We start from the raw sequence: 17,809 nt of genomic DNA, 5'->3' as shown, positions 1-17,809 counted from the left end.
TAACCAGAAAACTCAGCACACAAAACAGTTCTAAGCAGCTTTGTACAATTAGTTCTTCCCTCTAAGGGGTCTGAGTATTCCCAGCTCACAGCAGCAGTGTCATCAATACTAACCAGCCACTGCACATCACCTACACAGAGCACAAAATGCAGCAGACAAAACTGTGACAGACTCACTGAATACCCCGATTTTAAAGTGACACTGAAAAAACTTCCTCAATTAAACAATTTCAAGCTCCCACGAAGTCTCAGTGGTCACTGCTACAGAAAAGAAAACAGGTCAAGCCAAGTACTAATTGTCACACATTATTTGACAGTTATTTATTGGTACACAGCACACTTACTTTCCCTGAAGCAAGTATTTCACAACATTTATGGACATAACTGTTACACAGATACTAACAAATTCACTTATATACATACATTAAAAAAGAATAAATCTTGAACATGAATATATAACAACCTAAGACATATTCACAATGCAATTTCTCCATCATTTATGGCATTTATCTCAAATACCTACAGGATGCAAGTCTGAAAAAATATATATTTTGAGCTACCACAGGGCTTTAAAATATATGGAATTACCTGCTAAGGTTTGGCACAATATGAATAGTCTGGGAGAGAAAACAAGTGTAATCTTCTGTGCAACACAGAGCGTTATTCACACAAATGGTGGTATTACATCAGAGAGCTGCTGCTCATACAACAGCAACTCTGGCTTTAGTTGGAAAAAACACACTGGAAGCTTGTGAGCAAGGGACACAGCGGTCTGTGAGAAAGCATGTTTAGGTACTTAGCCATCTAATTTAGCTGGATAAGAAACAATGTAATGTTTTCCTGTTGTTAAACATTGCCATCTGTATCTCTGGCACACAAATTAAAAAAAGGAGGGTGTGACCATTAAAAGTACGTGTCCTGAGATTTCCTTCTTTAGGGGGCAAAGAGGTTAAAATGGAAAAGCTGATCCGTATATAAATCAGGAACACATGTGGTAGTGAGAACAAACAGCAGCCAACAGGCAGCCTTATAGGACTTCCCCAGGCAACAGGAGTGGCACAAAATGAGGGCACAAAAATACCACGGTCACCTTCAAACTGGTGATCGATAGTATTAAGTACTCCACATTATTTCAGTACTCAGAATTGAGTCTGAGGATTAAAACTTACCGCCTGGAAAACTCTCTGTCCAGTAGTATAAAGAAGCACTGCTTTACTATTAATGCTGGCTTCTATCTGCAGAAAATCAAAGGTGATCTGAAGAAACACGTATAACAGGATCTGCGTGTTTATTACCAGAACCAAAAGCAGAACAAAACAGTTGTGCTCAGAATTCAACCTTATGAAATGTTTGTGTCTGCAGCCCACGTATGTGAAGCAGACTCCCACAGCCAGCATTGGCTGAAACAGTTTTGCTCAATTTCTTTGTAGATAAACAGAACACTTAACACAGTAAGTTACAGGCCACTTAAATCTAAGGAATACAACACAGCACTGAATAACAATCCTTTTGATCCAGCGGATCTCATATCAGTGGTCAGCCCCCAAAACATTAAGCTGTTTGAAATAAATCTTTATCTTTGCATTCAGTCTTTTTCTTTGACACACAGAAAAGATCAAGGAAACATTACGGGTCACAAAGTACAGAATTCTCGAGCGTAAAGTCGTACCAAAATCTTGATAAATTGTCACTGATGTTGTAGGTGAGCAGTCGGTCAGGAACATCATTATGGATGCCCTGCACTGCTAACACGTGTGGTGCCAGGGCAAAGGGTACATCGCTTAGGAGATCTGACATGAAAGGGCTGCTATCCAAATTTTGGCTCCTTTCATTTCCCTCCTCTGCTCTCGATACAGTCAGCTCCGATCGGTGCCCTGTATTTATCTGAAGAGAACAGAAGAACAGTAATGTAGACGCTACACATCAGGCAGATGTGGCTTTCTATCACAAGCTATTAATAAATGAAAAAACAACCACCAAACAGAAGTAGTTCCAAGATTAGTTCAGCTAGATGTGAAATAGCAAATCTTTGAGGCAGGCTGGTTTGAAATAAGGCTGAAAACAATTTCTTTCCTTCTTTTTCTTTTTAATGATTATCATAATCTCTCCCACTTAATGTTACTCTGCCCTTAAGAAAATCAAGGCAGGTGGGACACTGTCTTCAAGTAAAGGGGAAAATTCCTTCTATAAACTGCCAAAGCTCCTATTTAGATAGAAAGTTCAATTCCTTCTACCCTTCCGCACCCTATCAGAAGTCATCTATAAATGTAGGACCCTGTTTGAACAAATAACAACAAAAAATCAAACAACCAACTCCTCCTCCAGCTCTTTCAAATTACTACTGATCATGATTTCCAGTCTGAAACAGAATTGCTTCACCAATTAGTAAGGTCAGCTAATGGTGCTTTACAGACCATTAGAAAAGCACAGTAAACAAAACTATAACAGACAAACAAAAACCAAACGTACAAAACCCATAAACCAAAGCCAACAATGAAATAAAAATACCCTGACATACAGAAGCAGTCAAGGTAACTTACGGAAAATGCCATCAGATAGAATGGTAAACACAACCGTCTTACAGGCTTTGATACTGGCTTACCAGAACGACGTTAGTAACTGTCTATCTGCAAACTTTCGCCATTTTAAAAACAAAGAGAAGTCTAATTATTCTGCCACTGGAAGCAAATCTAACTTACTCTACTGTTTATAGCAACCAAGTGCTATTCAAACCAAGAGTTCACACGTAATCTTGAAGAAAACAATTACTGCCATAGGGATTTCTATTTTATATAAGTACAAATAGAGAAATATTCCAATTTGACTCCTTCAAAAGTGCTTAACAAGTCATATAAGAGCCAAAACCATTATTCGTTAATTTCTGATTGCAGTCTTGACTTCTTCCTTTCAGCCCTCCATGCTCAGCACACATCCAGAAAGATCTATGAGTAGGGAAGAGAAAGTACTGAAAAACCGCAAACTGTGAGTCAGTAGGTTCAGGAAAACTCCTATAACCTCTTGTATTGCCTCTTGTAATTAGCAGAGCTATCTGGAAGTTGAAGACCAGCACCTCTCACTTTGTTGTACTCCCTCCTTAAGGAACAAAGCTGTGGAGCTTTCATTGAGCTCCTGGTATTTGCTTCTATTACAGCAGTCTCATATTCTAAAGAGGAAAGTGGAGCCAGAAAGGCCCAATCGGAATACAGGAAAAGGTGACATCTAGGAATCGATTAAACCAGATCTTCAAAGAGCGTTCTGCCTTCCCCACTCCTGTGCTCCAGGGAAAAAAGATCTCCTGCCATCCTATTCCCATAGCTTGGACAATAATTTGAAATCCCTACACTCCTATGTTTATTTTGTTCGGCAAATTATACTTTTATGAACATCTTTTACTATCTTAATTGTCCCACAAGTTGGATGAACTCAATTTACAATGGAAATCAGAAAATCAGTTGGCAAAACTAACTTCAAGGGAAAAAAAATTGGACAGAGCGTAAAACATCCCAGATTTTCTTCTTTTTCCTCCCTCCCTCCCTTCCTCCCTTCCTTCCTTGTATCACAACATGAGCTTACAGCAGAAATGAGATCTCAAGATTTCCTATTTCAGTTCCACACATGAACCACTACTATCTTTCCCAAGGAAAATAAAACCAAAACCCAAAACTGCCTAAAATAGCTTAAAATGCTCACATTCACAGAAAGTCATATATTAGATTGTCTGATTGTACTGACTTACCAACAATGTAGCTGTATTATCCCTGGTGTCTTAGAATCACAGAATCACACAAGGTTGGAAAGGACCTACAAGATCATCTAGTCCAACCATCCACCTATCACCAATAGTTCCCACTAAACCATATCCCTCAGAACATCTGAACGTTTCTCGAACGCCTCAGGGCATCAGTCACCCACCAAGGCTAAAATCACCCAAGCTGGTTACAATACAAACACCAGCGCAAAGCTACGCTGCACCACTGAAAGTCAAGGTTATGAAATGGTTTATGTTTTCATGCATGTATTCCTCAAGCATATATAGAACTGCAAGTCCTAGAGAATTTGATATGCCACATTAGTCACACTGGTTTCTGCTTAAATGTCTAACTTATTTATCCCAAACACAATCCATTCAGAGAGTATTCTCTGGATGTTAGCTAAATAAAGCACTGCCAAATGCTATGACACACAATCCCACTATGAGAAATATTAATTGAATGCACTTAGAATATCATCAAACAATTTACATTTCAGCAAGCACCAGGGAGTTGAAAAATCAGTTAAAATTACAGAAGGTGCCCGGATTCAATTCCAATAAGCAAGGTGCTCTCTTCATTCTTGGCTTGGAATCCAAATGAAGAGGGATAAAAGAAACAGTATGCAAACATATAAGGTAGTTGGCTACCAGATACCAGTTGTACTCTGACAGCAATGACACTGTATGTTATTCCAAAACTAATAAAGTATAAAATTATCCTCTAAAGTAAACTCCTCATCTTATGCTCTTATACTGTTATTTTTTATGTTCCTCAGATGCATTTAAAAACATCTAATTTGCTGTAGCTATGTGTGCTAACTACAAAGTATGCCAAGGAGTCTCGTAAGGAAGAAAAAATTCATGGTTTACAATGTATTTGGAAACTGGATTTACAGTGCTCTGAAGAAGAATCAAAGATCAGTGCTAGCGTTATTATCACCCACATTATTGAATAAGATTTTCTACCAAGAAACGATTTATCTCAAGGAATTTGTACTTTCTGTAAAAGGGGCTTGTTTTGTTGTTGCTGTTTTTTCTCTGAGAAAGCAGATCTATTTCCCTTAAAAAGCCAGGCATAAGAAATGAACGACATGTTCCATATTCCTGGCTGCCTAGTAAATATCCAGCAATATTGTAACTCCGTGAAAGACAGAGACCAACAACACTGATGTTGATATAGAAATATTATCTTGAATTCAGGCAATTTTGCAGTATTCGGGCAAAGAGTGTATCCTAAAGTGTCTTAAAACTTAGATAGCATTGTGCAGTTAGCTCTGATGTATCAAGAAGCAGAAATTGTTTTAGTGGGTGGTTCTTCCAATTGTGTCTCAATCGATGCTTTTACGACATTCATTGGGTCTTTTAAGAAAATCTGTAGGGATTCCAGAGTGGGCATCACCACTAATGACAATGAATCACTTAGCCATTACTTTCTGTATTTGAAAAGAGGAGCGGATGATAAAACAAAACAAAAAAAAACACTTGCAAGGCTTGTCTGCAATTTATATTCAGAAGTTTAAGCTAGAAATATAAGGCAGGAGGGGTGGAAAAAGTGTACACTACATCGTAGTTTCTAAATGTCACAAAAAAAGCAAACCTGAACAACCCAGTATACCAGTAAGTTTGTGGCCTATATCTTTACAGAATATACCCAGAGCAGGGAAACAAGAACACCACAGAAATGGCTCAGAAACTTCAGGTGAATCTTGAGAGCTGAATGGTTTGAAGGTTTAATGGACTGTTGTGTTGTTTCTGCTCTGGGACAATAAAAGTAGATGGAGGGAAAAGTGCAGGAGACCTCACAGTGGCTGTAGTACCATAATGCCTTCTGATCAGAGTATTTCTTGAGAGGAATGCAGATGTAACCGCCTTGTACACAGAGCCAGGACGGAGTCCTCTGACAGGCTTTTAGAGCAAAAGTGGCTGTCAATGGAAATGAGCTTACCCAGTAGCTTTGGGCTCTTGTTTACCAACTTTTTATGACTCCTATTCTGTATCACAGCAGTGAGCTGTCTGTCCTAAAGAGCTGCTGCTATCTGCACAAAGTTCTTGTTAGGAGTCTGCTCCAGAATGTTCCTTGCCCTATCCAACAGCTAGAACTGATCAACTCTGTAGAGAAAGCATTGTGGGACTTCCATCTGAACTGGTGATGCCCTGAATGTTCCATGGTTAAGATGCATTAGTTTAACAGTGCTGGTAAATACTAGAGATGCTCGTGAGTTTTATTTATTAAATGCCTGTAAAATGCAATTTCACCCTGGAAAGTATTCTTAAGTCCCACAAATGACTACAGATCTAGAGTATAACTCCCTCATTTATTCATGCTATTGGAAAAAACTGTTTTCTTAGTTAACAAGTTTTGCAAACTCCAACTGAAATAAGATGGAGATTTAGTTTTACTTGACTCCCTAAAATGCTGACTCAACACAGGAAACAGTTCTCTTAATGTCTTAATTTCCAAACATAACTACAATAATATTCGTGTCACAGGAATCTGGACTACCTAAACTTTTAAACCTAGATTTCTATACAGCAAAATACCACCAAACTGTACAAACCAAAAGGGCAGAACCTCAAAAGCTCCAAACCAATAACTGGTCTGAATATGAGATGACACTGCGTTGAGCTCTGCCACTCAGAACAGAAAAATACCATGCAGAAAAAAACCCCTGTTCTTTAGCTGAGTGTTACGAGAGGTTTGCAATACCAGGTGCACAAGCTGTAAGCCCTACACTAGTGATGTAAGGCCCTAATTTCTTTTTTTTTTTAATAGAATTCATTTTCTTTTTCCCCTTTCCTGAAGCCAGGGGCTTTCCTGCACACAAATGATTTTGCCATTAACAATAAGACATCAGAACTCACTCTGACTGGGAGCAGTGCAGCACTATATCATGAGATCCTTCCAAAGCAGCATGTTTTTATGACAAATTCTTTGAACAATTATAGTTGCTCTGGAAGCAGAACATCATTCCTGTCCTTATCCTTCCTTTCATCCCAGCCCATTCTAGCACGCTGTGCAACTTCAGGATGTTTATGGGCTTTTATACCCCTCAGCAGCAGGGTTCCTGCTCCTGCTGCCTCCCTGTGCTTCTCTATAGGCCCTTGAGCTCAGGGCACTGTCCTAACAGGTGAATTTTGGACAACCACCCCATCAACAGCATGAACGCTGTGATAAGAATGATCTTAGAAGTGAGAGTGGGTTCAGCCTATCTAGTTCCCCTGTCCCTATGAAGCACCACACAAACTATTCATAGCAATGATCTCACACACCACAATAAACAACACCAACAATATCCAACATGCTGTGATTGTGCCAGTGCCAGGAAGTACTGCTAACTGGGCCAGATCATGGCTGTGTTTTTTCACTGTAGTGTATATGCTGAAAGATTAAAAAGGTCATGAAAATTACTACAGTGAGTAAATGGCGAGCCAGGAGAAGTGTGATTGAAAATACAGGCAGCTCTGAGCACCGGGCAGTGCATCCCACAGCCACAAATCTGAAGTGAAGGACGAGTCAATATGCTGCAAAGCGAACAGTGGAGTGTGATAAATGCTGATAATGGATTTCTTCTGCAACTTCAATGCAGAAGGCACAAAATAATCAGATTTATTTTGTTGTTACCTTCATTCCTGACGTAATACTAACCTCATATGAAATACTAAAATGCAGTCACCTGCAGAAGCAACTGAACCATGAATGAGTACTTTGTATGAGGGGAATGATTTCTAAGTAACTGGAATGCAAATATACCTCTAGAAAATACTTTTAGCAGAGCTGAAATCAGGAGCAAAGGTTGTTTTTTAACTGTTTATTTCTTTGTATCTTCTTATTTTTCTATAAAACGGTGATTGCATATTTAAGCAAACTGTATTTAAATAACCAGCTTAAAGTTAGCAGCTACATTCAATCTCTGTGGTTAGAGACAAGATTTGAGTTTCTCCATATTGCTCCAGGCAAAAAAGAAATATTCAGGAGACTTTTGGGGCAGCTGATGTCTGACCAGCAGGAGCAGATGGAGTCCCTGCCTCCACGTCTTTATCTCTTGTTCCCAATCCCTGCTGTGGAGAAGCTCCAGAACGGCAAGCTAGATTTACAGGGGAAAGGTGGAGCAGAACCTCTAAAAAGGAGGGGCAATGCTGCATTCTGATACATTATGCTGTGTGTATAAAGATGCAAGGACTAGAGTGGGTAAGGAAGAGCTGATCCTCTAGGTCTTCCCAGCAGCATCTCTCCTCGATTATAAACAACAGAAATGGATTTTCAGGTAGATGAACTTTGCAGTACTGTACTTAGGGCTTTATTCTGAGGTTTTTATCCTGATGTATAAAATCAGTGTTTATGGCAGGACTAACAATATGTTGCAAATAGGAGCAAATAAGACAAAAAGAATCTCATACCGGTCACCTATTTCAGTTCTGTTGACCTTGTGGTTCTCTGTGGAAGGAAGATGACTGGACCACAGCAAAAAGAAAGGGCAATTTTTCGATACTTAAAATAGATTCATTTTTATCAAGCAGGTCTACTAATTGCTTTGTGACACTAGGAAAGTATTCTTAAAATATATAATCACGTGGAATCAAACATTTGCAAACAAGCCTGTTTTATCTTCATATATAAAGTACTTCAGAACAGCTTTTGCTATGAGCTACCCAGAGATTATTTAAAATCCAATACAGAGGAGCAGTGGTGAAGTTCTGAGGGAAATTCTTTAAGGTACAAATTAAAGCAAAAGCACATTATCGTGGAAGGATCAAATCACATTGATAGAAACTATACAAAAACATATTCCTGTCTTACCAATACTTGCATTTTGGACCAAAATAAGGCAGTTTTCACATCATTTCTTTCCATTAAAATACACTGGTTATTGCTGTTGCTGGTTTATGTTTTATTTATTTTTTCCCTCCTAGTGGCAGAGAAACCAACCCAAGGACATTGTTACCTTCCTTACATGATGTTTAGAGTAATTACTAATAAGCTGACCTATAGTGTGGTCTCTCAGCCACCATTTTACACTAATGCATCACGTTGGAAATATCACAGTTCCATCAGGCTGTATTAGCACACTGTTTCATCAAGTGATGTATGATCTAAAATGTATTTTAGATCAATTTTAATATTTTGAAAGCCCAGAAGGGTTACTCCCAGAGGCAGGATGACTGACCAATCAATGTGTTGACAGCAGCGAAGTGAACCAGCATTACTGGCTTTTAGTCCAACCGCATGTGTTTGGGCAAGAGATATAGGATAAGCAGTCGTTTTATCTAGGGATTAAATTAGTCAGAAGATTCCAAAATTAGACAAAGCCTGAAAATGTGAACATCTGGGCATCCAATTTGAGCATCTTCTTTACAAATAATAACCCAATGTAACTGAATAAGTATTCAATTACAGTAAGCGTACAGTGAATCTCTGCCCAAACTAAACAGCAGGGTATGCAAACTGTGTTTCTGCATACACATGCCTTGGTCATCATATGGAGCATGTGTGCTTTTATGAGAGCCTAGCTCTCAAAAATGTAATGGCTGCCAATTAGCACAATTTTACTGTTTTATTAACTTCTACATGTGGGTGTGTACAGTGCTAACTATAGGCACTAAACAGTGAAAATCTATCACGGCTGTGTGCCATTCTTTCCCTGCAGGAGGCAGTTTTCTCTCCTGTTGCACAAATCCCAATGATGGGCAGACCAATCCCACCCTGACTCTGAGATGGAGCATGGCAGTGGGTGGTAGGGATCCCAAACGTCTCTGCTGGGGCTATGCTCCAGGTTATAACTGCATTCTACCCACACAGAACGTTCAAAGCTCCTTTATAAAAGAATGTTAAGCATCCTCAGTTCTTGCTGCAATGAAACCTCAACATAAGTTAAACAAAGGGACTACATTACTAGTAGCAGTAGCTACATTACAAGTAGCACTAACTCGCAAAGTACCACAGAAGCAGGTTTTGTAATAAAGCTGCATTACTTTGTCTTGAAAAGGAGAGGAAGCTGGTGGCAACCACGTTAGTTCACACCTCTCCATTCCCAATCGAGTTGCCTAGATCTAAAAATATCATACTTCCCTTTAAAAAAAAAATGCATTAATTAATATCAGTAAGTTCTGGAGATCTTCCCAGTATAAAAAGACCCCTTAGATATTTTGATTATCAAAGAGGTAGCAATACAAGCAATGTAATTAAGCTTAATGAAGTACATATGCTGTTACAGTGTAATAGCTGATTTTTAGATGACTGGGCAGTTTACCTTCCTTCTCAGTAAGATCTCAACCACGTAGTGTGACTTTCTTATCATACATTAGCTCCACACTGTAGGGATTCTCAGTCTGTGTCTACACAGTAAATGCAAGTCTCCCAGCTATATATTATACATGCATAGTATGGAGAGAGCTATGAAAGATGATGCCCAGTGCAGAGCATCAACACTGAAAACTATTAATCTCTCTTTAAAAGTAATGTAAAAACTTCACTTTCTATAGTTTAAAATCATACAAAACAGCTGAGTAAAACGGATCTTTCTTCTGAAGGTACCAGCAATCAGAGAAAAGTATGTGCTTGATGACCCGATGAAGACAGTCTTATTCCAGTCCCTCCTAAGAGTGGATAATTTCATTAAGCGATTACTGCTTACAGGCCCAATTAAGAAGAAAGAAAATATGGACCAACAGGCTTTAAGGGCTTTATAGATGAAGAAGAAATGCTTGTAGTTAATATGACATATGACAAGCAATTAATCTAACCAGGACACAGCCAGAATCCCAGCTTAACAAGGTTTTTTTTCCTTTCTTTTTTTTTTCTTTTTCAATTCCATTTTCTATAAACATTAGCATTTGTCAAAGTGGAGCAGACTAACCACAAACACTGGCCAATAATTTCAATGATTTTGATATTCAAACCACCTTCTCTAAAGCAAATGTGGGGAATTTAAAACGATGTAGTAAAACTAACCCAGAACATTAATTCTGAGCCTTTAAATGCAGGAACTCTGAGCTGAAAACTAAGAGCTGGGTGACTAAATGAAGGTACAATCAGTAATATCTCATTTTCTGCTAACTTGTAAAAATATTCACGACACTCAGGCTTTAGTAAAAACTGCACAATAAAAGGTCTGGGAGAACTAATTAATATACATATATATTTAAAAGGACAAGAAGGTAACATTAGCATTACTCATATCCTGGAGTTATATCAGACGATTGCCAGGTGATCTGCTCGAAAGGAGATCTTACAAGTCTATCACGTTCAGCAAGATTTGGTATTTCTTCAGAACAGTAAAAGTTACAATACATTCTTTATTGTTCACTTTTATGCTGTGCACTCAACCTCCGCTATCTCTTCCTTGACATTTTATACCTTCATAGCATTTCTGTCTTCCCAGTTGACAAATACAGCCAAAGAAACTGTTATTTACATTTATGTGGAATCCTTAAATAGCAGAGCTTTAAGAAGGATTGATGTAATGAGGATATTATCTGCAAATTCTAATATAAAAGTTTGGATTTTTTCCTAAATTATTTGGGAACTCAGCCAAAATAGTGTACTAAATAGTGTACTGTGCAGTGTCTCCATGCAAAACACCATGGATAATTGTAAATTTACTTCAGGAAACACGGCCCTTCTATCTGCTACATTCTCAGTTTGTAGTATTAAATTATGCCAAGAAAGGTCACAAGAGCTATAACAGAACGACTACAGTTCATAACAAAGGCTATGTCCTATGATGATAGGTATCACAGCAAGGTATATAATTAAGAGTGGCTATAACAACAACATATAAATTAGGTACTTATGGATTAAGCAATCCCTTGGAGGATTCTCTCTTGGCCTAGAAAGCATGTAACAAGCTCCTTAGATAGAAGGCAACAGCCATTAAGTATTTGAGGGAGAAACAAGACTATAAAATAAAACAAAAACCAACACACAGTAAGAGAAAAAAATCTGAATTCATAATCTAAACGTGGCTCTCATTTTTGGTGGTTTATTTTAATACACTTACTGGTATGGTTTCCACCCATTAAATCTGCTGACATCTGTTGGCTACAGAGCGTATGTCAGATAATCCAGAAGTGCAATATCAAATAAACATGAACTGCCTCTTAAGGTGACAGTAGGGAGATGCAAAACACTCCAGCTATTATCAGTTTTTTTTCTTCCTTGCATCAATTTAATAATCCCAGGTGCCCTGCACACCAGACATACAATAATCTTCATAAATCCTAATTCACAGCCATACCATCTGTCAAAAATATTTTTCATGTCTCCTAATAGACATGCTATATAATTGCTCTCACAGCAGGACAAACATACACGGTTGCGCTAATTTGCTTTACCGATGGAACAGCTCATTGTGAGAAATAAGCCCACCACATTACTGGGGCTTATAGTACCCTGCATATACAAAACCAACCACTTCTGTTTGCTTATTTTCTGTAACTGTGAATTTCCAATGAAAGCAGATAAAGACTGAATTATCTGAGACAGAAAACCCACAAGCATGAAAAAATAAATCCATAATATCTCCTTCTATTGCGATGGTGTTGCAGTTACAACTAGAAGCTTTGCGTTTCCCAGTCACAAAGAGACTAATCTAAGTTCTCAGTCCCGCAGAGCACTGAGCACTTTGGCCCCCATCCAGAAAAGCACTTAAATGCATGTGCAACTTGCAGTCCAGGAGCCTGAAGCAGCTTTGGTGGGATGGCACATGCTTATGGGATGGCACATGCTAATTGGGATGGTGCATGTCTGTGGGATGCCGTGTGATTGATTGTGCCCAGAGTGCTCATTACCCTGCTTGACCCCCAAGTTCCCTAGGATTAACTGGGCATCAGGACCTTGCAAGCTGGTGATGGAGAAGATGCTCCACGTGGGTCTCTTCACAGCAGGAGGTAGAGCCCCAACTCTGCAGCAGAGTGAAGCTGGTCAGTGAAAACACCCTTCCTCCAATGAGGCTGGAGATATCTGCAGTTCCTCTAACAGCACCACACGCAACATGGAAACCTCATAAAACAATGCAGATTGCAGGGACTGCCATTGCGATAGGAGCTTCTGCTAGATGTTGCAAACTGCAGCAAAACAATCTTCTCTCAAGACTTTATTTGTGCATTAGTTTTATATGAACAAAGTGATGCTGTACAAACATACGTACTTGAGAATTCAATAACTGTGCAGAAAATGAGTCCAGTAGTACCCAAATGGGAAATTCCAAAGACTACAATGGTTATAAAAACATACTCCAGAAAACATGTTCTTCAAAACTCAAACGCGACCTCATTTCCCTTTCAGATAAGGAAGTGACCCACAAACAAACTATGACTTTATTCTTTAAATTGTATTTCTAAAAGAACTTTGTCATGTTCCACAAAGTCAACACCTATTAAGTTGTCAAGCGGATCATGTATAAAAACACAAGCAAGCTTCCAGCACATTTTCTGTTCAACTATGCATGAGAAATATCTGGTATTACTTTGCAGCTTAAGAAATATATTTTAACATTCTGTACTATGTTTCTGAATTATTTTTGTTTTAATGCTAAAAAGTTTATTATTTCAATTAATGTTCTGTGCCTTTATGTCATACCGAGTATATAATACAACGCTTTTCCAATTTTCTTCAATTGGTAGATTTCTCCCACAAATTTATAAGAACATACTTCTGAACATAGAAATACTGCTTTCCTAACAGCCAAAATTATCAATTTCATTGCCATGATCTCTATTTAATTTGCAAAAATGAGAACTCCTCCAAGTAAACATGGAGTCTAAACTCGTGAAAACCAGAGACTGGAATTAAAACACTGACTTTCAGTTTAACTGATGTTGATTCACACACACATTCTGGTGACACATAAGCCTTTCAATATAAAAGATAAAATAAATATTTATTTTATTTTCATGGTAACACTTGCTATTTTATTTTAAAAAGTGCTTCTATCCTCTAACTTGTAAGTAAGCGGTTCCTATTCTGAAGCTCCACAGAATTACAGTCACTTGCAGCTTGCAACACCTACTGAGAACACCACATTAGGGGAAACTATGTCTGTGCAGTCAGTAACCACAATACCATGGCATTTTTCTGCCTCAAAATGGCAAAACACACCTTGTTCCGATATGCATGGCTTCAGAAATCAGCCTAAAGTTTTGCTATTAACTCTCGCTGACTTATAATCCTACATTATCAAAAGGCAAAGCTTTCATTGCTGATGGTGAATGAAAAATTTCCATATATGGCACCGTTTTTAATTAAAAATTAAAGATGAGTTTCCAGAGTGCACCCCCACAGGCAATGTCTGCTCCTAGATTAGCAACAGTGACACACACACCTCTGATACTCCAAAGGCTTACAAGGGCTTAGTAGTATTAATATTACAATGGCGCTGGGATGGTTAGTTTTGATATGAGAAAGAGACAGGGAAATAATGGGTTAAGGGGGAAAAAAAGTGCCATAAAAGCACCAAAAGATAAAGTGAAATGTTATCTTGCAAATATCTAAGATTATGCGGCAATGGAAAACAGGCTGATACTTATTGTAAAAACACTTACAGAGGAGGTGATGAAGAAAAAATACATCTATGCTGCATGCTGACAACTTTTGGAAAGGTACTCATAAATTAAATATTAAATAAACAAGCTAAAGATATTCATATTTACAGTCTCACAGCACTGAAACAGAAAGCAAACACACAGTAAGGAAAGTCCATTATACTCACACATTTACAACATGTAACTTAGAATGGTAGCTGTGGAAATAACTTATGTAAACGTCTGACATTTTCCATCACTGCTCACTGCACTATTACTTGTACACAATTCATTAACACTCTGGCCACAGTTCCATTGTTGCAAATCTCAAGTATAAAAACAAGATACACAGCAATAACCACAAAGACCAGCCTTATATCTGTATCTTTTTCCATTCAATATTGGTGGTCATGGTAGTGTTGCCATCTCAATTTTTAATAATACTTCTTTTATGATAGACGGCAAGAAAGGCTGAGTAAGCACTCAATCAACAGATATGGATATGCTGAAACCTTCTGCAAGACATTCACACTTCTCACGTGAGCTGCTATCAAAGTTTCTTCATGCATGAGTAAAGCAGTGCTCTCCTACCTGTGGAGGCTGGTTGTACATCGGTCTGGTCTCGGGAAATGAAGTTTTGTCCTTTGTCTCTCTATTTTGGTCATCAGCTGTGTCACCTATCAAAGTCAGAAAATACCTGTTAAATATTATATAAAAATTATATATTTATATATATATATAAAAAAAATACCTGTTTTAGTGTTAAGCCACTAAAATCCTTCATGCTAGGGAAGAAGAAAACATTTTGTGTCTTCCTAAAATCAAATTGCATGATTTCCTTAGAAAGGGAGAACTCTGTTGCCAAAGTTACATTGAACATAAGGAAATAAACATCCAGGAGCAGTTTGCAAAAACTGGGAGTAAACAGGTCTCTAACAATTCAAGTGAAAGATACAGAGAAACAAAGAAAAAGATTGAAAGGGAGCAGGGCTTCTCTTTTTGAAGACTTCAGGACCATTAAGTTCTAACAATGGCAACATGTTAAGCAGAGGAGATGCAGCAGTGGGAGGATCTGGTGTAAGAGCCACAGCTGGGCCTGCGTCAGTCATGTCTCAGGCCCAGGTCAAGCTAAGAGGAAGCATGTACGGCCGCTCCATTCTCATTTACAGCCTAGGTTCTGCACAGGGTATATCTATGCATGAGCGCCGAAAAAGAGGAGTAGCATATGCAGAGAAATGGTGAAGATCCTGTGGTTTATCTCCGTGTGCTGTTAGTGCTGCTTAGCAAATAGTTTGTAAGAGACAACTTAGAGAGATGAAAAAGACTCAGCTGCATAATTCTGGTTTTATTTTTATGTGAACTGATGGTGCTTCTTGCAGCAGATTATTTTGAAAGCCTGCATACTTAGAAACAGTCCTGCAGCCTCAGATCTAAATGAAACAGTTTGTGTTACTTTAGTTTTACTCCTTTGGTAAGCCTGTGCTTTTGGCTTTGCTAAGGAGCAGGGCACCAGGAAGAGCCCATCGGGACAGCAGCCATCTTCTGCCCATGTCCATTAAGCCTGGAAGCTGGCAGCACCTGCGGCCATGCAGCCTTGCACCAAGCTGTCACAAACCCCAAAGGACCCTTGGGTACAACGCAATAACTAGCAAAATATCTTACAAAAACAAATAGAGATATTTAGTCACTGGGTATGCTTTTAATATATTGTAATAACTGTAGGTAACTAATGCCTACTAGCTCCATTAATGTCTAAGCTTGTCAAGACCTCCTCTGGAACTGAAAAACGCCTCTCAGTGAACTAGTAATTCTTTATATAAAATACTCCAAAGTACTCGCATTCACATCATCTATTTAAAAAAAGAAAGGGGGTGGGAGGAGTGAAAAAGGAGTGGGAAGAGAACAAAGGAGATTAGGAGTCACTTCATCTGCATTTCTTCCCCACGGTACTCCGAAAACACAATCTGTAAGCACCTAGGAGATAATGATATAGGCAACAGCCATGAAAATAAACGATCTCAAACTTTTAGTTTACACATATGATGGAGAGGACTGCAAACAAAAACTAACAGAGGCCTTGTAAATGCTACCTGCAATGAAATACTGCAAAAACATGAGGAGGCACGAAAACAGTTGGCAGATGTAGGAATGGGAGAGTAAAAGATGTAAGAAAATTTAGCAAGATCAGCTTCTCCAGAACTAAGGCTGCTTAAGAATCAACTACCTGAGGAAGCAGTGGAACATCCACCTCTGAAGGACTTTTGAAAGAGGCTGAAGAAACGTCTGTTATGAATGCTTTCAGTCCTGCCAACACAAGGAGGATGAATGACCTTTTGTACTCCCTCCCAGTCTTACATTCAATAAAAGATGCAGGAGGAAAAACACAGGATACCCCTCCCTGAGATCAGGATTTGTCAAGGGAACTCATGCTGGCTGCATGGAACCTTGTGAAGATATGAGCAGGCTGCAGCTAGCTGGACGAAGCCTAATCAGGAGTGAAAGTGCAGAGCAGGTTAGCTGGTCAGCAGCAAAGGGACAGCTAATTGAGATCAATGAGATGACTCACATCGGGTTGAGTCGAGTGTATGCATAAACATAGCAAAAGAGAGTTACAAGGAATTTTTTTTTCTCCTTGTCCTTACAGATTGTCATTAGAAAGCGCCTGAAAGTTTTTACATTGAAAGAAACAGAAGACCAATTTGGTATGTGCTAACGCTATCTGGAATATACTTCTTCTTGTAATTAGTTTTCTCTATGATGAAAATAAATTGTTGCCTGAAATCAGGACCAAAAGGTCAAAAATGCAAAAATGTTCACAGTAAATGGAAGAACAAGAATAGCTCAATGGGAGACAAAAGAAGTATCTTTTCACTTGGAACTCTGACATCCAGCTCCCACAGGTGGTAAGTTCATAGTATCTATGGTGTTTCACAATTCAAGTTGACTGTGTACTGAACTTTAATGTAGATCTGCTTGCTAAAAAAGAAAAGTGCAAATGGGAAAACCTCAGCATCCTTCCAAATGTTCAGTTATACAGTCCTGCAAACATAACACATGAGTATTTATAAAGATGGGTATTATTTGAATTAATGAAGTTATAGGCAGCTGTAGACTAAACAACCTAAGATGTCTATGAGAATTGAACAGTTTTATAGAGGAAAAACTATTTCTGGTTTCCTTTTTTGCCTGGTTCCTACCTCAAGTATCTAAATAGATTAATCATCCTAAATTCTAGTAGCCCAACTGATGAATTACTTTCATATACCTCTCCAAACCCAGCCTCTGCCTGCTCTACCAGTTCCCAGCCTTATCGTGTTTGCCATAACCAACCCATCTTGTTTTGCCACCCCCAATTTTTTTGTTCAGCTTGATTTGATTTCCCATTGACCTCAGTTCTAATCTCTTCCTTAACTGCAAGTCAAAGTTTCTCTTCCCTTGTCAGTCTCATTTCTCAAATGTTTCCCTCTGATCTGGTTTCCCCTTCTCCCTAGAATCTCTTCTAGTCTCCCCAGATGTCAGGATGGTGGATGAAGGTGAACCC

At 38.6% G+C, this 17,809-nt stretch overlaps 1 protein-coding gene across 4 annotated transcripts in view; it reads right to left on the bottom strand.

The window, feature by feature from the left end:
* Nucleotides 1-289: 289 nt before the first annotated feature.
* Nucleotides 290-17,809, bottom strand: part of UMAD1 (UBAP1-MVB12-associated (UMA) domain containing 1) — a 62,481-nt gene continuing 44,961 nt past the window's right edge. For all 4 annotated transcript variants that reach the window (XM_015853593.1, XM_015853595.2, XM_032443158.1 and 1 more), the window contains exons 3-4: nucleotides 14,860-14,945; nucleotides 290-1,883 (exon numbers count right to left, since the gene is read on the bottom strand). In XM_015853593.1, the coding sequence (XP_015709079.1) occupies nucleotides 1,626-1,883; nucleotides 14,860-14,945 (344 nt within the window). In that variant the 3' untranslated portion in view covers nucleotides 290-1,625. The remainder of the gene's footprint in view (nucleotides 1,884-14,859; nucleotides 14,946-17,809) is intronic.

The sequence above is a fragment of the Coturnix japonica genome, chromosome 2 (genome assembly GCF_001577835.2).
Source record: "Coturnix japonica isolate 7356 chromosome 2, Coturnix japonica 2.1, whole genome shotgun sequence".
Lineage (NCBI taxonomy): Eukaryota > Metazoa > Chordata > Aves > Galliformes > Phasianidae > Coturnix > Coturnix japonica.
This window is presented reverse-complemented; position numbering and strand designations above follow the sequence as displayed.